Raw genomic sequence first — 22393 nt, 5'->3', positions numbered from 1 at the left:
ACAGTCAAATCTCCCTACTATGCCACCTACCGGGACCGAGCAAAAGTGGCATAGTAGCGAGAGTGGCATAATACGGAGGGTTCGTAAAAACGGCTTTATTTGCTCAAGTTACCCGTCAGTCCAAAGCTCTCAAGAATAGTCGGCTGGCGCTAACTGTCACCTCTCATTCTCCCCCTCACCTCTTCATCCTCCACCCCTCCCAACCACATCTGCACACCTGCATCCTGTCGCTATAGTCAACTCCCTCCCGCTCTCCCTCTGTCACGTGACTGTCACCCGGCCAGCGACCTACCCCCATCGCCACCCTCCACCCTCCCTGTGTGCGTGCTAGGTTCCATCCACCTAACTGCGATGGCCCACACTACCATACAGTATAATAATCGAGCACTGCGCGGAATTTCACAACTTGTGTCTTTTAACAATCACAAAAAAAGTGGCATAGTAAATTTTTTTTTACATTGAATTTATAGTCGGGACCGAGCAAAAGTGGCATAGTACCGAGAGTGGCATAGTAGCGGGGTGGCATATTAGAGAGATTTGACTGTATTCATAAATGAATATTACCTTCAAGTCGAGTGTGGCTCAACTATACGTACGATACCTCGATCTGTCCATCCTGCATTTCATCATCGCTGATTGACCTGATATAGATCTAATTGGTCTTTTATTATGTGTGCCAACTTCTTCACATTTCACACTTTTTAAAAAATTTGGTGAATATCTGCATGCTGTTCCGTGGTTAAAGTGCATGTGTCTTTCATTAGATCATATAATAGCCAGAAGAACTACGTAATGCCAGAGTAAATGGGTGTGAACTCATTAAAAAAAACAACTCTTTCCTAGAGAAAAAAACCTCTTTCCTTGGAGAAAAAAGTTCTTTTTTTCATGATTCACTTTTCTTTTTGTGATTTCGGGTTAGAGACATTAATAAGTTATATGAAAAACGTCTTTAGAGTGTGATACCGTCACCACTCAGGAAGGTATATGTCTTTATAATTAGCCTAAACATCATCTCAAATAAAGACAGGCTGATTTACGTATTATATGTTTTTCAACATTTTGAGATGACGCTTCGAGGACATGGCACATAAGAATATTTCATTTTACAATATGTATCTGCTGTTAGTAGGCACATATTTTTAGCTGTCTGGACATGTTTTCAACTAAACTACTCAACTAAATCTGCACTACATGTTGTCCATACTGCCACAAAATACATCTACCACACAAGCTGAGTAAAGTTTTTAAAGTTATGGCTCTAATGTTGATGCTTGAACATTTCCGTAGGGGATTGACCATTTAAGTGAACTTTTTAAAGCTAATGGCCGTTCATATGAAGACGTATCTGCAATATGTAGGTATGGTGATGTCAACATTAGGCTATTAAATAAAGTATAGATATGGCATATTGACAACTGCCACATGACCTTTTTGTTTGGCAAAACAAGAACATTTGTTTCCCTTGTCTGCATTGAGGCTGTACTGGCTAATCACATACATTCTGTTCCAAAAACAAAACAAAAACAATTTAACAAGCAACTGTTTCAATGAGTATTTATTAAAATAAATTCAAACAGGTTTTAAAATGTAATCTTAACATGCTATAATATAAGCAGTAAAAACAAGTTTATGAGATTTGTAAAGTGCACTGTTCCCATGAAAACAGTTCAAGACTCTGATCGAGGAGTGTTTGAAAGACATTTTTAAGAGTTAAATTTCAAGTAGAGGCTTGAAACCATGTAAGGTGAGTGTTTCAAATGGAGAGACCAGCATATTCAAAGGCTTGCTGGCCAGTAGTGCATTGTGTAGGGAATGTGGAATCAGAATGAATCAACAGCAGAGGGGGTGACATGACAGTCATGCATCTAGAGATCAGAGGTTTAGGGTTGGGAGGATGTGAAGTGTACCAGCAAGGAGGTCAGAAAACAGGGAGCTGCAGTAATCCAGACATGATAAAGGAATGGAGACCAATTAGTGACAGTGACATCAACACTCAAATAGTTAGAGGTAGCATTAAAAAAGTATTAAAATTAAAATGGTGTTCATGGGATACTTTAAATTTTAAGCTATGAGCATTAACTGCTTGCCAATGTTTTATCTCAGCCACCAAAGGTATTCAATATATAAGACCTCAGCAGAAGAATGTTTTATGTCAATGATACATTCCAATAATGGCCTCTTAAATGCAGTCCAGAAATTCAAATAATAATTTGGGAACCTCCCAAGCAAAGAAATGGAAAAGCCATAACTGCCTTAAAACATTAACAGGCAAAGTCTTACCAATTAGTCGTGTACAGAACAGTGTAACATCTTTTATGTAGGTAATGTTTCAGGTAATTTATGTTTAAAGACCATCCAAAAATAGAATGACCAACTCGATTATCTGGAAGCCCTATGAAGATTAGGGCAAATGTATGTTTGTAAATCAGTAGATACATTCTACTACTTCTGGCTTTCTCTCTTGCTTGCACACACACACACAAAGCAAAAAATATAGTGAGTCAAAATCAGAAAAAGAGAAACAAGGATGCAGCTAAAAGAAAAGCAAAAGGAAAAAAAGGCTACATGACTCAATACATTAAGCTGAAAACTATGCCTGTAGTTTTCAGCACATTTGCAGGTACCCAAACTCTTTCTATTCTCCTTTTGTCCATGACTGCTTCACATTCACATAATACATTATCCACAGGATAAGGCATAGTATGTAAAAGATCATGTTAATTTATGATTTAATGAAACTATGCACTGATGCAAAACAGACTGGCAAATGACTAATCCTTACTTATGTATTAATGTTTATTAAATTAGTTATGTATATTGCATGTGCATGGCATTATGTCACTTCAAAAATTCTCATCAGTACATGTATGTAAATAAATACATGTAATTTCATGCCTATCATCACTGAAATACAGTTATTTACAGCTCTTCAAGAGTTGATTAAAAAACATGATAAAAACATCCAATGTAATGAATAGGTTTTTGTTGTTCAGCTAAAATCAACCAATATCAAAAGCAAAACAAAATGAGTCTTAGATCATAATCCGAATTCTGAAAAGTTCAAGAAATGAGACACAGTGATACTGAGAAAATCATTATCAAAAAGAAAAAAAATCACTGTCCAGCAACTGAAACAACCATCTGTAAGTCTGCCATAATGACTGCTGGTGGTGTCTTCAGCACTTTGTGGCTGCTCCCCCCATTCCAAGATGCATGACTTTACGAAACAGTGCTGGACCCTGCCAGTAGCCCCTGTGAAGCATAAACACTATTGTCATCATTTAATTAGAACATATCAAGTAATATATAACAATCTAATGCATGGGTGAAAGACTGTGGAAGTCTGGATTCCACCTTTACGACTAAAAACTTAAAGCCAAAACAGGAATGAAGTTCCTGAAAAAATGAAAAAAATCGTTTTTGGTGGGAATTTTATGAAAGCAATATTTCTCTCAACAACTGAATAGACACATGAATGCAAGGAAAGTTGACCAAAGGTAGCCTGGTACTGAACAATAGAAGCATTAAGATCCCAAACCCCAATCCTACAGAAATATTGACAAGTTAATAAAAACATAAAAATAGAAAAAAACATTTCTTGCTACAATATAAACCAGTTTAGGACTGGAAATATCAAATCACTATTATAAGTCCCTTAGCCCTGACTGGCCATAGGGGTACTAGACAATACTGCCACCTACTTCTTTAGAGTTAAACAGCTATGCAATTAGATCCTCGACTTGCTGAAGGATGACACAAAGCAATAAAGCTATCAACTCTCACCAACTTTTCTACTTTTCTATTATTCTCTAAGAATGCTCCAATGAAAGGCCAGTCCTGGCTTTCAGGATGTTACCTCTTGTTTTTTAACTAGACCTTCAAATTAACAAATTATCTGCATAATTCTCTTTAGTACCTTTTCACTTATGATCTGTTCTTTGTAGGAAATATGAAACATCATCCTGTACCATTTCATTTGTATTCTTATATGTACCATCATACTGCCCATTACTTAGAGACATAACCAGCTCTCCTTCAAAAAAGCTATCTGTTGTGTGTTCTTTCTGTAATGAGCTCATCCCTGCGAAACCATAAAGGGGAGTCATCACACTGCTTACATCTTCACCTGGGCCCCATAAGTATCTAAGGCAGCTTAGCAATCTCCTGGTTAATTGCTGGCGTCTGCTGACTGTAAGACTACCATCATGGCCTAAGTATAGTGTGGGCCAAAGTAAAATTTCATGTCATTCTCCCCTGCCTTCCTGACCGCCTTACTCTATGTCTTTTTGGAGGAGGAAGCCTTATGCCAACTCCAAGAAGGACACATCCATGCCACACATTCCTAAAAGAAAGAACATAAGCTTCCTCTAGTTTATGCTCTAAGTCAAGTTCAGTTTTCAGTTGAGCACCTATTGCTTACATGCCCTGCACTTCAGCATGTCCACCACCAGTTCTTTTTTCCAGCTAGTTCTTTACCTTGTTTAAACATATTTCACCAGCAGCTTTTTTGCTCATTGCTTAAATCTGTAAATTTGCACTTTCAGGTTTTAAAGTTTAAATTAATCCAATGCCTAGTTTTACACATAGCCTCTTTGGAAACCACAACACGCTTTCCTTGGGGCTGTTTTACCTTTTGTCCCTTGTGCATATGCTTTTTGTTTATTTTTATTTTTTGCTGCTGACATAGTATTGAAAAACCAACCATCCTTTTTGTATCCATTTTAATTGATTTGTGATTATATTGCTTCATATTATTTCATGGTTTTGTCACTGTTTTCATCAGGCAGTTTTGTTTCCAATTTTCAATAAATCTGACAACATGGCAACTCAAGTACAGTAACAAATGTAAATGGTACCGGACTCAGATGTCTTCATTTTCTCTGTTAATTGTGTAAATCTGTTGTGTTTAGCTTGCTGCTAAAAATCACTACAAAGACTCCACACACCTGGTAATTTCATCATGGCTTACTAAACCTTGAAACCAGCTCTTACAATGTGGTTAAAAATCAAGAATTTCTAAAGAAAATTAGTCTTTAAATTTTCTGACAGCACTAACTTCTCCTTCGCACCTTTTGTTGCCTCTGATATCATAGTTATTATAAACACTATCCCTTCATGACTATGCATCCTGATAACTATAGTCTCTATGTGCAGCATGTGTACCTGCAAACATTAGTTTGCATGTACACCTGTGTGAGGCCGGTGTCTACATGCAGATTGTGTACATGCAAGCATTGGTATGCATATACATGAGTGTGGGGCAGATGTCTATAAGGGTAACAGAGCTATTAATACTCACGGCAGCATCATCTGCCAGTACATATGTGGCATGATGTTAGCCTTCATCTGATACATGGACCAGCGCTCACGTGATTGATCAAAAGGAAATGTCTCCAAAGGCTGTCCATTGTAGTCAAATTCTGCCAGAATACATTTACTGTATCCAGTGATGAGAGGACAGGAAGTATAGCCATCATACTGCACATGACAGATATACCAGATTTTGAAGTTTAGTTCTAATCATTATAAACAAAATAAGAGATATCTATTTGTTACTTTGTTCAGATGCTAATAACTGTCATGCATGCATACATGTAATTAAGTATGCAGATATGAACACAAACCCCTACACACACACATATGCCAAGTACAAGGAATAAACAGTCATCTGTGAAGTCCATACAAAGAAAACAACGCTCACAGATATAAAAAATATATTAAAAATCATATTCTAGTATGAAGGAGAAAAATCACAACCAGCTACTCCTAAAACTATTCACTGACAAAGAATGTATGCATATAATATACTTACACGACATGGAAGTTTCTTCCCTTCCATCACAGCTGTCAGGTTCTTGCCCAGAACACCACACTGTGCAGCTGAAACAATGACCAGTTTCTGCAGTCAACCATGGTTGCTATGATAACATAAATTTATTTGTATCTAATTGGCAACAATAGGCCACTTCATAAATATAGTGGCCATATTAACCGACACATTTCTTATTGATTTACATAGGCAGAAAAATGAGAGATGCTCAATAGTTTCCTGGTACTTATTTAAGATTACTTCCACAACTAAACATAAAATACAATTTAAAATCTATTACAATGGGGAATGATAGAACAAATAATATCATTTATATGCTAAAATAAATAGCAGAAGTGAAGCGATGGGACAGAAGACAAAACATCAGAAACCCAATTTTGGTTATTTGAACATGCATTGTGAACAGCATATTGTGAACAGCATATTGTAAGCTTTGTTTCTTCCCCCAAAGGGCTTCCAAGGAAATGAAACCAATAGCAGACCATGAGTATAAATACTGAATCATAGGATATCTTTGCATTTAATATAAATCATTGCATAAGGAGTATGAGGACTAACATCTAAAAATCTCTTCAAAGCAAATTGATTGACATTTTCAAGTCTTTATTCCCCATGTCAACCCCACATTAGCGTAGGCATTATTTGTACACCTAAAAGTTTGAAAATTATTTAAAGTGAATATTTGTTTAGAGAACAATTATCTTTAGAATGTGAATAAAAACATTTTCCACCATAAAAATCTTCAGAAGAATGTGTAAAAGACTGTAGAACTGAAACAATTTAGATGACATGATTGTAACCTCCAAGATACCATTTTTCCCTCCTTGGCAAATGTCCCTTATTTCACAGTGTTTGATTTATCTAAATTGACAATCAGCTGTCTGATTGTGTTAGAGAGTGGCTTAAAGGCCAGCTGAAGGCTAGTTTGTTAGCAGTGCTGGTCTGCAGCACTGATTGGCATGCACATTAGTGTTGTCCAGAGAGGACAGAGGAGACCACAGGAAGGAGGAGGGGGCTGCCCCACCCTAGCTCCCTCTTGGTGGACCCCAGCAGCACAATCGGTGCTGTCCTCTAACACAGCCAGACACCTTTCACACGACAACTCTCCCGGTGAGTATAAAAAGCGAGAAAGACATGCAGAGGGACACAATTTTCACAGATGTGCTGATTGCCATACAGAAAGCTCTTCAGACAGCACATCACAAAATGAAGGATATGACAGAACAACAAAACATTGTAATTTCAGTCAGCCTCCAGGCTCTAAAAACAAAAATCATCTAACAGAGTTGACTTAAGCGTTTATCAAAAAATAAGAATGTTAGAAATGTCACAAATAAATTCAAGGTTTAAAGAAGTCAGAATTAGCTTTCTGACGTGAACTTAATGGGCTGTCACATGTCTAGAACTATTAAGACTATGAAATTCGACCCACTCTTCTTCTTGATCACTTAGTTATGCTTTCAGGCCAGTCTTAAGGATGAATGATGAAGTGTTCTGTAATCCTTTTTTCTCCATAATCTTTTATTAAAGTGGGGCTTGTTGGCCATGGCACATCTCTGACTACCTTCAATAAGGGCATTTCTGGAGGATGTCTTCAGACATTTAGTCTTCTCGGCTGCAGACACGAGGGGTGCCAGCTTCATTGTTGAACATGTGAGCATTCAGCAATGACCTGTATATAATCATATAATCATTACCTGCTGCCACCACCAAAAAAAAAAAAAAATCTTGTAGCCAGCGTTGCCTACCACATGGCATATGCTTGCATGCACTTAATGGAGATTGACACTAAAAGTCTGGAGGCAACCAGATACTTATCCTTCACTGCTTCTAGTATTACCACACACCAAAGCAAACTCTCACAGCAAACCTCAGGATTACATAGCTAAAGACTGTATACCACTTAGTCTAGCATATATGATGAAGCCATCGCAGCAAGTAAATCCTGCTCAGTACTCTTGACAACAAGTGCCTGTCTGTCAGCTTTCTTCTTAATCCAGCTGATAATCGCGAAAAAGGTTTCTTTCAGGTGCAAAGTCCAAAGTCCAAAATTGTGGCCACTGTACTTTGACTCTAGTGGTTTGATGCATTGGTGACAGGTGTCAGTAACCCAGGTTTCCTTCAGTTTCCCTTCTGTTGGAGGGTTTGCTATTTTTCCATAGTTAGGGGTCTGGCATGTCCACAAGTTGATGGGTCTGCCTGCATGTCAGAGAGCCAAACCTCCTCTCAGTTTAGCCTGGGATCTTGTCATGTCTGTTTCAACATGGAGGCACTGCTGTATAAAGACTTGTTCTACTGGAAGGGATAGGCTGTGCGCTTGCTCTTCTTTTACCAGTGCTGCGAGCAGCATTGCTTTCTAAGAGAATCGAGGGCTGAAAGTGAGACATGGCATGCACAAAAACACTTCATCAACATGTGTCACACACATAAAACTCACCTGCAGCTGCCGCTGTTTTTGAGGTTGGGAGACTAGTGCAATCACCAATTCCAAAAACATTTGGGAAAGTTTTATGCTGTAAAGTGTCATTGAAAATATCCACATAACCATCATTGTTCACAAGAGGGCTTTGTCGAAGGACATCAGGAGCTGACATTGGAGGCACCGCATGCAAGAATTCATACTATTGACAGAGACCAAACAGATTACTCATTGCTTCTCCATGTTTTCTGAAGGATAAAAACCACAATTTAGGCAAAAAGAGTATGCATATTTAATTTAATCTGCATAATTTAATGAATACTAATTTAAAGTTCATCAGAGCTCCAACTTACCTTCAGGCCATAAACATGTATAGCTTTAAAAATATTTTTTGATTCATGAACATCCACTAAATAATTTTTAAGAGAACACTTTAAGTAGACTAACATTCCAGTCTCACCTGGTGTATATCTTACATGGCATACTGCAAATAAGGGTATCTTTTTATTTGTCTATCTCAAGAACGAAAAAAACCCCCAAGAAGACACCCCAGTAAACTTGTACCTGCAAAGGCAAATGCCTAAGCCTATGGGTTAACTCATAAGCTACTTTCCTACTATGAATATTCAGTTCAAGTTTCTACCTTTTAAAGTTGCTTCCCTGCTTTGTGTGCACCATACATAATGTTTTTCATATACTTGCCCATTGAATAAAAGTTGTTATAAAAAAGCAGGGATGTGTGATTTCAATTCTCCTGAATACAAATGCAGGAAAACTGTGACCATTTCCTTAACCTTACACCCTCTAGTCATGTTGCACAATAATTATCCCATATGTGATCACATTGCAAAGCTGAACAATTTCTACAGAAGTTTTATCAGTGTTTAGTTTACTAGCATAACAAATGAAGAAGAATAGTCTATTTATGCACACATTTCAAAACTGCCACTTGAAATAATTCAAATATAATGTCATCACACATTTTTAAGTGCCTAAAATATGGTGTCTCCAAGGTACAAGACTGGTACTATTGTTGGGTTAAAGCTGCATGAAAGAGATCCATTGCACTGGGAATGAGAGTTATCTTGCCTTAAATGTGTGTGTTTCTCCAGTAGGACTGTCAAGGTTAGCAAAGATGGCTTCCTTTGTATTTGGTCGTACCTCGACCAAGTTGTGACGATAGTTGACAGTGATATTTCTGCACAAAAGAACATTTATGAGTGAACACTGCAGCAGCATCTACAAAAATAAATACAGCAAAACCTCCCTTTTAAGACTATGTAAAAATCCATCAAAAGCAGGTTGTCACTGAATTATAGGAGGGAGATCAACACCTTTGCTCTCATTCCAGGAACCATGACATTATAAACACCTATAGATTCAAGTCAATTGACATGTTAAAATAAAGCTCTTAAAAACCATATAATGCTTTTTTTCATCTTTGCTTCTGCTTGATCAAATTTATTCTGTCACTGTTGCGCTTGTCTGAAGATTTATATAAGGAAACTAACTCTCCAGGTACGAGCAATCGATTGATATATATGTGGTAGACAAAGACACTCTTAAAATGCACTAGTTATATTTTTGAATGTGATTTCTGCAAAATCATCACAATAGAGCACAGACAGTTGGTCACAAGAATTTTATTTTTAAAAATACAACTTCTGGAAAACAGTTGTTAACGAAGCACCACTGCACTGGTAAAGAGACAATAATGAAAAGGGAAGTTTGGTGAGGGAGAGGGGCTGGTCATTTTGACCAAAAATAATTTCCTTCTGGCTATACATTAAGCCTGCCATGACCATATATAATCTCATGTAAAACCATATCATCCCAACACCAAAAGTCAAACCGACACAGGCCCAGTCTAAAATGAATTCCCAAGCAGTGAAGTACCTGTTTCACATTAACCGAACATCTGTATATACTTAACAATAATGATGACAAAGGCTTAAAAAAATTGAATAAAGAGATTATTGCATGCGCCATTAAGAAATTTTTAAAAAGAAAGTTGCCAACCTAAGATCTGGGTTGTCATGGCCATCTCATTAAGCAGCACTGTGAATGTTTTGCTACTTTTTAGTTGACTTTTTGTACACCACACGACAAGATATACAAATTTTTGTCTTGTTCTCAGTCTTACCTGGCCTTGACTATTTCAAGTAGGCTGTTTGCATACTTCTTGACCCCAAAGATGACTCCAAGAGAAGTATTGTACATGACATTCACTTTGTCCCGTTTTCCAGTCTGTAAAAATAATACAATGATTTACTTTAAAAGCTACTACTATGCTGGCATATCATTTATCCACCCCTCAAGTGGTACAAGCTGATGAGTAATGGTTGTCAGAATGTGGAGAAGAACTGGATAGATACAGCAGAAGACAAGGCTTTCCAGGAGCTAGAACCTTTTTCAGGCTCCTGGAGACTCACATGGATAACACCTATGCTCCCTAAAAAAGCTGGCCTTGCAACATTAAAAAAATTGTACACATATACATCCGTAGACTGGTGTCAACAGATGGGTGGTTATGCTAATCTGTTGGTTCTGGTCATGAGGGGGAGCATCTGGATAGACATCACTGACAAGGCTCACCACTTATGCCTGTTTTGCATGGTGTTGAGATGTTTTTAACTACTAGTTCTTCCTCTCTCCAACTCAGCATCAACCCCTACCCCATCTCCAAAGTACCCTGAAAGACAGACTTAGACAAAATGTTTTGCCAGATCACATATCCAAACCAGAACAGCTTCCCATTGTGAGAAGGGGTTCCTAGTGTCCTATGAAGATGATGACTGTGCTCCATAAAAAGTCACTGGTCTTGCATTGGAAATGCGTAATGTATGCATTATCACTATGATACCCACCTTTCTGAAGTATTCTTCTGCCAGATACATTATCTTTTGTGGGGCGCCGGCACACTTGACTGGTGTGTTGGGAAATGTGAAAATGGCATTGCCTGCTTGAACCTTCTGCAAAGCTGGGAAAGTTTTAACAACGTACTTGGGGTGGTAGTTGGAACACACCATAGGGTCGTACTTCAGTGCATCCTCAAGTCCCCTCACCTGCAGCAATGCACAGTACTCGGTGGGTACGATCATACACAAATCTTATCAAGTATATCATTAGATATTCTGAGAGGTAGGCAATCAAGAAACTGAGACCAGCTTACCAAGTTGTAATTGAGCTGAAGTCCTGTAGCCACCACAAGGTAGTCATAGTGTACCTAGACTCACAAAATAAGAAAAGCCTTTAAGACTTGGGCCAGTGTGACAACATTATAACTTCTCAGTAACCACAATGATCAAGCCATTATACTTTACACTTATTGGTATTTTTTACTTTTTATTTATATTTATGCTTTACATTTTTCTTCTGACACATAGATTAATGTAGCTATCATACAAAATACATCACTCAAATGTGTATTAGACAACAGAGATAATGTCGCTGATTAAAAAATGGTTTGATTTTTCCCTATGTATCATCAGAGGAAACATATATGGAGCCAGGTACCCATTCATGACAGCTGGGTCAAATGGGGGGGGGGGGAATAATTTGCTGTGCCACAAGGCACATCTTTAAGTCGGATGCCAGTTCTCTAACCACTGGCTATCCACTTCCTTAAAGTAAACAGTATTGTGTGGTAAAAACTGACTAAATATTCTGATACTGCTATGGTTCACTGTAAAGCATTAGTTCATTGTGGTTAATTGAATTCACACTATCTTTACCTGTGCTGGACAAGTTCAAAAAAACAAACTGACATGCTTCCCGATGATTGCACTCCATTCCCCACTGTTGCTGTGCAATATCTGGATATTGTATTGTGATGAGTATTATGATACCAAACTGAATATTTTCTCAGTGGTATATTTTAAAATGCATTTTAACACAAAAAAGTGTGAATTCAGAATTATGGCATCAAGATAGGTATTGTTAAACTGGGTATGATAACACTCAAAATGGTATTAGATGTTACTATCCTTATCCTACACAAACATTGGCATGAAAAAGTACAAACAATTGTTCACCTCTCTCCCTCCAGCAGTGGTAACAGAATTGCTTTTAGGATCAAAAGAAACAACACTGTCTTTGATCCAGACACACTGTGAAGGTAAAACGCTTGACGTGGGTCGTTGTGACTGTGATAATGATTTAATGCCTGCTCCCACAAGTGTCCACATGGGCTGGTATGAGTGAATCTGCAGAGCAGCAAAGTGAAAAAAGTTTGTAAAATCTGGCTCAGTATCACACTGGAAAAATGTTAGCAATTTGTACTATTTATATTTTTAAACATTCACTTCAGTCACTAGCAACAGCACTAATTAAATCTACTGCCACGAAAAGGCAGAACTCCTCTTCATAAGTAGTAACATACCAACATTTTGATTAAGGAAAAAATCTCTTTATTTCAAGATATACACAAGAGTTCACCATGACATGTTACCAATGACACATGTTAAAAAACTACAAGTTGGGCTTAAATGATAGATGCCTTTTCCTTTATATCAGTACTCAGATGATATTCTCAAAAATCATCACATGTAGTTGTTTAATAGAGACATATTATTCAATAATTAAAAAAAGGAAACAGCAAACATTGCCAGAACTACAGCCACCCAAGTAAAGTAATACAGAACCACTGCCAAGGAAATACTAGCAAAAGAACAGGAAGCCATCAGACAAGATATGAGCACAATTAATTAGATTTTCAACTGTCACATCGTGATAGAAAATCATCTTCAGCATCCACTGAACCTCTACCGTAACTTCACATCCTTTATGAATGCTTTTGACTAAGTCGGAATCAACAGGCTAAGGCATGTAATGCACAAATTTAACATCTAAGTCACCGAACCATTGTATACAAGCTTAACAAGTTTTCTAAAAAGATGTACACCTCATCATGCCTGTGCAGATGTGCTATTGTTTACTCACCATGAAGTAGTTACATTTACTTGTGAAGTTTCTGAACATTTTTCACTGAAACTTTTGTTTGAAACTTCATCGAAACATCAGTCTTGGTGATGGAAATAAAAGCTGAGATGCCAATCAGCACTGCCATCCCCCCACATTGTCTCTCTCTCTCACACACACACATATGAATGTAAGGCACAGGGAAAGCTCTTTGAAAAAGACTTCAGACCCTCATCCAAATCCACATTGAAGCCAATTCATTCTATCTAAAAAAAACTTAGATTGCAAAAAAAAAGCTACTGCAATAAAGAAAACCCATCACAAAGTGCAGTCACGAATAAGAAGAATAAATTTATTTGCCAAGTGACATTACACTAGGAATTTGGCTCGATGAAGGTCACCACTTATTCAACAAATACCAATCATACTTGCAGATGCTACTGCTCACACTTTTGTTTATACACCCCTACCAGGCCTGTGAGACTGAGGCAAGAACAGGCAGGCTTTCAGCAGGGTAAATCATGCACAGACCATATCTACACTACGAAATATTATTGAACAGTCCATCGAAATGCATTCACCACTCTACATGACTTTTGTGGATTTTGAGAAGGCTTTTGACTCTGTAGACAGGGAACCATCCGGAAGCTGATGCAGCACTACGGATTTCCACCAAAGTTCATTGCCATCATCCAGCAGCTGTATGAGGACTTGACATGCCAGGTGATCCACAACAGAAAGCTGACTGATCCCTTCACAGTGAGGACTAGAGTGAGGCAAGGTTGTCTGCTCTTGCCGACAATCTGCCTGATCGTCATAGACTGGATCATGAGAAGAACAACCTCTAACAGCAACATGGGTGTTCTGTGGACCTTCACCAGGCAACTTCAGGATCTCAACTTTGCGGATGACATCAGCCTGTTGTCCCACAAGCAGCAACATGCACAGACAAAGCTCACTTGGCTCTCAGAAGAAGCTGTGATGACTGGCCTGACCATCAACATCAAGAAGATGGAAGTAATGTGGGTCAACAAAAAGCAAGAAGCCCCACTATAACTACATGGGGAATGTATTACAAAGTCTGACCGTTTCACCTACCTTGGCAGCATAGCAAAGATAGAGGTTCAGAAGAAGATGAATTCCACACCCTGCAACATATCTGGAACTCCAAGGTTTTATCTCTACACACCAAGATACACATCTTCAATGGAAATGTAAAGTCAGTCCTTCTATATGGCATGTGACAAACACCATCACCAACAAGATTCAGAAATTCGTCAACAGATGTCTTCACCACATCCTCAACATCAGATGGCCGAAATCTCCAATACAGACCTGTGGGAGAAAACCTACCAAAAACCTGCCAGTCAAGACATCAAGAAGCGGAAGTGGGGCTGGATTGGTCACACCTTGTGAAAGCCAGCCAACAATTAAACAAGACAAGCTCTGGGCTGGAACCAACAGGGGAGGCACAAGGTTGGGAGACCCAGACAGACATGGAGGAGATTGGTCCACAGTGAGGCGGAGGCAGCTGGCATGACCTAGTCCCAACTGGAAAGGGACGCCCAGAACCAGGTTCGATGGCATGGTGTAGCTGCAGCCCTATGCTCTACTGGGGGTGGTTAGGAACAAGAAGACGACCAGGCCTATTCTTAGCCCTCAAGGAGCCCAAGACATAGGGCATGAGCAGGGCCCTTGATGCCATGATCGCCACAGTTTTAGTTGGGATCTAATTACTCTTTATTAAAAAAGCGCAGGGCCCCACGAAAGCAGCCCCTAAGCACGGCCCGGCTCCCCACCTTGTAAATTTCTTCTACACGCACATACACATACATAATCTCTCTCTTGCTCTCTCTTCCTCACTCCCTTTCTTTCACATACACATACACTGCCCACATTAACTAGACACTACCTACACATTTCATTCGCCACAGATACCAGAACACTTATGCGAACAGGCACACATGGATACTTGCTCCCCAACTTGCTCTATGCATGACCCTCACAGATTGCAAAAGGACACACCGATATTATTAGTCTTGACATGAGCCTACAGCAGAGTTCAGGAAGGCTATTGCTTCAAAAAAAAACTGTTCCTCAACTGGAACATGCCCGGACATGTCTATACTTGACACCAGAGGGCATGAGACAGAACGGGCCATTTGCCAGGTGGGATGCATCAGCCACAATCTTGCATGCCCTTCACAGACTGCGCTGGTGTAGATTGTGCCCTAAAGGGGTAAGTAACAGCCAATACATCTGCTAGCTGGTTGATTAGGACTTTCTGTTGTGTGGTGCTGCTGTGCCAGTGACATAGAATGTCAGTACACATAAAATGAGAAAGTTCAAAGGAACCCAAATGGGCTGTGTTATGTAAGCAATACTGGGGAGCGACAAAGAATAGGGCAACAGTCAACTGGAACTGTTGAGTTACGATCGGCATAACAGTATCTGCCTCTACTAGATCAAGAATATACATATCAACAAGAATGCAGCATATAACAAAGCTTATAAACAGTTCTCCTTTCCTGCATTCTTGTTCTAAACTGTATTGAGCATTTTCCTTAACATGACACAAAGCAAGTGAACATATATGATTGGTGCCCAATTACCTCACCTATGAGAGCGACCAATCCTATTGTTGGATTGTTAACATATATGAATGTCTTGCCACACTTTTATCTCCATGTTATGTTTTTCACCACACATTTATTAATTTAAATATCATAATGTTACCTCCTTATGCTAAGCTGCTTGACCATAGACCATATTAACTGCCAATCAGCCAGCTCCACAGTGTGCAGTGGACTAGTGCTGATAGGTCTCTCATCTGCTATGTTGAAGGTTTGAGTGTTTTTTTCTCTGTTGTGCTTTACACAAGAATGAACTTCCTTAATAATAAATGTAATTCTTAATTATGTTTTGACACATCTATTGGTATTTATAAAGAATCATAAAAGTTAACATAGCCTCTACATACACTGAGTGTTGTCTCAATATTTATATATACTGTATGTGTATGTATTCATGCTACAGAGAGGTTTTGTCAATGTATAACCTGAGTTTTGATCAGTAAGCTGAGTAAGTTTTAACACTTTGCATCAATTTCACTAGTTCTACTTGAATTTAGTTCAGCTTATGGCTTCTATAGGAATCTATCCAAATTTCATCTATTTCTCAACTTGTGCTGAATTTAAGACATTTTGATGACAATGGTTGCACACCAATAGGAAAAGCTGGTATAACAATATATCAATGTAATCTGAGTTTACTGCTTTAGTATTTATGAAGAAATTTGAACGTTTACATGTCGTGTTTTTGCAGTCTGTCATCTAATGGAGATTATAGGCACTTCAATATTGCACAAAATATCTTATAATTAAAGATTTTCTAAATGAATGAATTACAAGTAATGGAAATCGCCCCAAACCTACCCAAAGGGCAATAATTTTATCTGTATCGCCCTTTGTGCGCAGAACAGCTTTGATTCCCCATCTCCCCTGGCAAAGCAGCAAACCAACGACTGTAGGCGTAGTCCGCGTAGAACGCGCTGTACGTGTAGCAGGAAAACCGGAAAAGACGGGCAACCGTGCTTCGTACAGAGCCAGTGGTTTTATGTTCTCTGTACGAGATCAGGAGCAGCTCTCGCATGCAAGAAACTGGTGAATAGCACAGGTGATAGGCTGCACTCTTGATGTACGTCTACTGTCGTGTGAAAGAAAGCTCACATTCGGTTATCCTTCAGTGCTGCACTCGTTCAGCTCTGATGACTTGGACAAGGCCTTCTTCGATATTGAATTTTCACATCACATACTATAGCCCCTCGTTTAAGACTCTGTCAAAAGCATTTATGAAGTCTATGAAGTTGTGATAGAGGTCCTGCTGATGTTGAAGATGCTTTGGTGCGATAAAGATTTGCTCAGCCGTGGTCTGATGGTAGCCTAGCTGTTCCTCAGCGGTGGTGCTGATGCGGTTCTGTATTAATAAAAACCCAACACTTTTCAGTCCTTTGTTCAAGACGGCTGCGATAATGAGTTACTGGGTCCTTTATCCTAGGGAAATTGAAATATTTGCAATTTTTCAGTTTTACTATAACAGTTTTATAGCTGAAAAGCGTGGCATGCCCTGATTTCTGATTGGTCAACGACCATAGAATCGTCTCTGGATTGGATTTATAGCCGCTTTTAGTCGGTAGTTTTCGTAAACGGGAAGGGTCTAAAACTGCTATACAGTTTTAAACTAAAATACTAAGATCAACTTCGTTCAAACAGTTAGATGTTTCTGGTGATTAAACAGCAAATAAATGTCTGACAAATCCTACAATCTTTCTGTTAATGTATTTTTTTTTAAATCGTTTCTAAACATTTCACTAACCGCTTATTTGTCTGTTTCGGTCGGACATTGTAACGTATCCACGCTCAAGGCTGCCACATTTTTTTTTTTCTGAATAGGAACAATCAATTCAGTGCTCTGTGATATAATAAGAGCCTACTAATTTCGTCATAAATGGAACTCGCATAACGGGTAACTGCTTAAAGGAGATCTAATTCTTATTGACCCATTATAACATAACGATTTGTTACTACGGATGCGCATGTACACCACAAAGGCACAAACCAACTCTAATTATGCAGTTTAACTACTTGGGACTTCGGAATAGAGAGAGCCACAATGAACACTTCGAGAAACCCAGATTCTGTGCGATCTTGATCACAATTTCTTTCCTCTACTTCATTTGCTTTCTGCCATCAATCATTTGGCACATCGTCACTATCTGTAAAAGGTCACGGCTGGAATTAATCTGTATATTATCTTTAAATTAAAAAAAAGTTGCCGATCCCGTCGATATAATAAACAAGTAAACCCTGAGAAAATATACGTGTGCGATTATTAACCCCCTTTTTTTTTAAGGAGGCGAGGTTAAAGAAAAGAAAGATAATACTTTTGGAGGCTGCCGAAACAACAACTGCAGAGATAGGAAGACCCTCCACAGTTTATAACGATATAATCACAACACTTACAGACGAGCACAATCTCTTATTACCTACGTCAAAAGTGAGATCGACGGCAAAAGGCAGACAGATGTGAGCGATGGTGTTAGCTTGGTGAATCCGATAAAGGCTGTCAAGGAGCAACGCGCAGCTTCTTGTTTATTTTTAAATAAACTACTCCCAGATCACGGCTAATATGTTTATAAATAAAGCCAACATCTTTCAAACGATGCAATTTTTTACTTCCTGGATACAGGACTTCATGGCCATTTAACTACATCAATAAGGCCTTTTGACAGTGTCAAATGCGAGCGATCGAGTATACATCTAGTCTTCCTCTTGACCTATTGAAGTTTTAGGAGGGCATCAGATATGTGCATGTTTACTGGGAACCAAACACACCGTCGCATATCACCCAGTGCAGTCATAATTCTCTCAAAAACACAAAAGATGGCAATGTCTAACTCAGCTGAGACCATGTTTCTCAACAATACAGTGAAGGTTGGCTGTCCGGAATTTAGCTCTCGCTCTCAGCCTCTCAGGCACGATGTTTTTCTCTGCATGTCACACGGCTGTCTTGCCGCGATATAGCCTTAGCTACTGGCTCGGCGTGAAGCATCAATTCCCTCCCCCCCTCTCTCCAAACACACACTGGGCTGCAGGTGGCGGCGAAAACAAAACAAATAGTGACAGGCATGTGGCAATGTGTGTGTGTAAAGCTGAACTGTTTGCGAATCACAATCAAGTGTAGTTTACACATTTCAATTGGAAGTCGATCTCGGTAGCCGTAATTTAAGTTCTTGAGAACAGAAAATAAAAAGCAAATAAGTAAGAGGTTGGAATGGATCAAACAGATACTGAAAAACAGGTAACACTGTCAGGCCTGACTAAGAGGGAGAGACGGGGAGGGGGGGGGTGTCTGCTGTATCCGGGCCCGCGAATGTGAAGGCCTTAGTGGATTTTTTCCTTCTTCTTTTCTTTTTCTTTGTCTTTTGAAGAAAGAATGGAAAAATCCACAGACCAAAGCCAGGCCCCATTCACAGCGAAGAAGGAAGACCCAAGCATTACACATGCAGATGTCGAGTTTCAAGTCTGTCTACTATACACTTTCCAGGCCTTAGGTAGGTGGGCCGTGGGTGGGAAGGATAGCCAGCTGGACGAAAGGCCACTGGACACCGGGATTTCTCGAGCATGATCGAACGTCTAGAAGAGCGGTCGTGCATTGAGATTTCTGGATTTATGTGCCACTAAGGAGGGGGGGGGGAACCTGCAAGTTACAATTATAAGAAGCCCGGAGAGTCCTCTGACCCGGGACCATGCTGGCTCTCGGCGCACCTGAACACTTACGAAAACCTACGTCTTACAGTACCATCCGCAAATCATCCGCATGAGCCTGACACGTACTTTCACGTCTTATCACTAAAGCTTTGTGTCCCACCTACCTCACTTGGCTCGATCACTGCAACGTTTCCCTTTCCAAGTCGTCGACAGAATCTGGCTGCTGTGGCGCATCCTCCAGTACCACCACCAACAACCACCAATTTATAGCTCTCCTTGTTATAATGAGTTGTGCGGGCAAACTGTCGACTTGGCGTGGTCAGACGCCCAACCTTTTGCAATGTGAACAAAGATAACCTCACGCGTACTACAAGCCGGTAGACCATGTTTCTCCTAGCCCCAAACACAGTTGTCAATAAAATCAACTCTCTGTCAACCAGCAGCGTAATCTGTATGGCGCAGTTGAATACCGACAGAGCACGGTCACTGAGGGCGGACAACACTCGCACGTTCACTGTTGTTTCAAGTGCTGTGTTAACCAAGGACGCAAGGAGTTTACAAAAATACAGGTAAGTAATCAGACAGCCGATTGGGCAAACGATAACAGGCAAACCAATCAGAAAGGCGTTTGTTGTACAGGCTTTGTGACGTGTCTCACTTCCTGCCACTTGCACGTTTCGGCCTCAAAAGCTACCACGATAGAGGGTTTTCCCGGGTGCACTGTATTCATAATGTCTGGTCGGCGAAGATCCGTGTATTCAGCTTCTCAGTTTCTGTCAAACCGGTCTTCCTGTGTTCACGTCAGAGGTTACAAGACTAGAATGAAACCCTTAGTGTTATTAGTAGAGATTGGGATGGTTGTTTTGTTCATCCATATTAATGCTCGTCGAAACATGCGTCTAGCCCTCGACTATTGGTAGTTGGTCTGTTGCCCAAACAAATAATGACAATAAAAACAATATGACCATTCATGACTGGATTACTAAGGTGACCAGACGTCCCGCATTTGGCGGGACAGTCCCGCTTTTGACCTCGTGTCCCGCCTGAATATCGGGCGGAAAGCCCAATGTCCCGCTTTCTGGCTTTCTGACAAGTCCATCAAATGTCCCGGTTGTCTTTAAAAATCACTTTTTTCGGCGTTTTTTGACGGTGACGACACCATCATCGGCACGTGTCCCGCTTTCGCCCCCGAAACGTCTGGTCACCTTAGGATTACATATATTGAAATCTCCCCACCAGATGACGCAAGAAAGCCCACACACTCCAACGCAGGTTTTCGATCGGTTTGCTGTTGTCGTCGGGCTGTCGTAAACAAGGTATTGATTTTGAAACTGGAGTGACGAAAAATTAAAAAAGTTTTTTTTTTTTTTTTTTTTGCTATTTTTATTTTCGTCACATAGAGGGTTAAAGTGGATTTCAAAACGATGTACTAACTACAAATTCACGAAATATTCATCACAAAAATCTTCCTGTATGAAGCGCAATTTTCAACGAACGAAAACAGTATCGACAAAGATCTCATCACGAATTATAGCTGTATTAATACACGTCCGTGATCTCATTCACTCGGTCTCTTTCTGGAACTCTCCTCAACTTTTAGTCCTACGTTCACTGCGCGTATGCATCAAGTTATGCATACGAAACGCAGAATTTTAATGATTTATTTGAAGTTTTAAGACACGTGAATGTCAAATTCGTCTTGATTTTGGCAGTTAACAATTGTCAAATGTCTATAATCTCCAGTAGTTTTCGGTTTCTCACATGGAAACTGTTGCAAGCGGACTATTATTTTCGAGGCAGGTAGAAAAAGCATGACTTTAAAGTCAACATATCAATTCAGGTACGTACTGTCGCTTGTTTAAGAGGCGCTTTCATAAACTTTGGAAAGGTCTGGAGCTCCGGGAGCATAGGCTACACGACAAAGATCCGTCTCTTCAACTCCAACGTCAAGTCAGTCCTACTATACGGAGCAGAAACATGGAGGACGACCAAGGGCACAACGAAGAAGATCCAAACGTTTGTCAACCAGTGCCTGCGCAGAATCTCAGAATTCACTGGCCAGAGAGGATAAGCAACACCGACTGTGGCAGAGAACGAAACAACAGCCCATAGAGGAGGAAATCCTGCGAGAAGATGGGGTTGGCTAGGACACACCCTAAGGAAACCAACATCCAACGTCACAAGACAGTCGCTGACGTGGAACCCCCAGGGAAAGAGAAAGCGAGGAAGGCCGAGAAACACCTGGAGACGGGACCTCGCCGCCGACACCAAGCTCACCGGATTTGGATGGGGTCAGCTGGTGACGGTAGCCCAGGACAGGAGGCGTTGGAGGACGGTCGTCGATGGCCTATGCACCAGGAGGGGCGAAGGGCATAACTAACTGTCGCTTGTTTACAAGATTATTATTATTTATTTTTTGCTGCTAATGCTATTTTCGGATCACCCGCATTAGACATCTCGACTAATTGCTTTCACCAAGCAGCTTCTGTCTGCATTTGTATTGTCCAGCCTCGACTACTTTAACTCTCTAGCAGTCTAACTGTTCTAACTGTCTAACTGTGGATATCTCTAATCGCCTGCTCGACAAGGCCCAGAAGCAAGCGGAAGGCTGCTCGCGTCATACCACTTCGGCTATATGTGATCTGCACCGGCTGCAAGTTCGAGTTCGCATTGAATTCAAGATCACCTTACTATGCTTTCGTGTTGTTCATGCCCTTGCCTTGAGTATGTCAGAGCTTGTGTCACCCTACCAGCCTGGCAGCTAGGTCAGTTCGCTCTGCCCGCCGGTTTTCTCGCTGGATTGAGACTGGAGAGGTTCGGGCGTCGATCGTTCTTTTTCTTTGGCCCCAGCATTTGAAATGCCCTGCCTGTCTCTCCGTGCAGTAGGGACCCTACTTTCTGATCTGGACTTACCTCTTATAGAATACCTACTGTAATCGGTCTACCTTTTCTCCA

General features: G+C 40.1%; 1 protein-coding gene across 1 annotated transcript; it reads right to left on the bottom strand.

Moving 5' to 3' along the window:
- Positions 1–1537: 1537 nt before the first annotated feature.
- On the bottom strand, positions 1538–20105 carry LOC112556938 (sulfide:quinone oxidoreductase, mitochondrial-like). The gene is made up of 10 exons (XM_025226435.1): positions 19603–20105; positions 12284–12454; positions 11422–11475; positions 11117–11314; positions 10393–10496; positions 9339–9447; positions 8268–8451; positions 5813–5880; positions 5300–5478; positions 1538–3252 (listed from the first exon to the last, which is right to left on the bottom strand). Exons 1-10 carry the CDS (start codon positions 19822–19824, stop codon positions 3177–3179), a joined length of 1365 nt encoding a protein of 454 aa, XP_025082220.1. The 5' UTR covers positions 19825–20105; the 3' UTR covers positions 1538–3176.
- Positions 20106–22393: the final 2288 nt, after the last annotated feature.

The sequence above is a fragment of the Pomacea canaliculata genome, linkage group LG2, assembly GCF_003073045.1.
Source record: "Pomacea canaliculata isolate SZHN2017 linkage group LG2, ASM307304v1, whole genome shotgun sequence".
Lineage (NCBI taxonomy): Eukaryota > Metazoa > Mollusca > Gastropoda > Architaenioglossa > Ampullariidae > Pomacea > Pomacea canaliculata.
The sequence above is the reverse complement of the archived record's forward strand: the minus strand, read 5'-3'. Positions and strand labels throughout refer to the sequence as shown.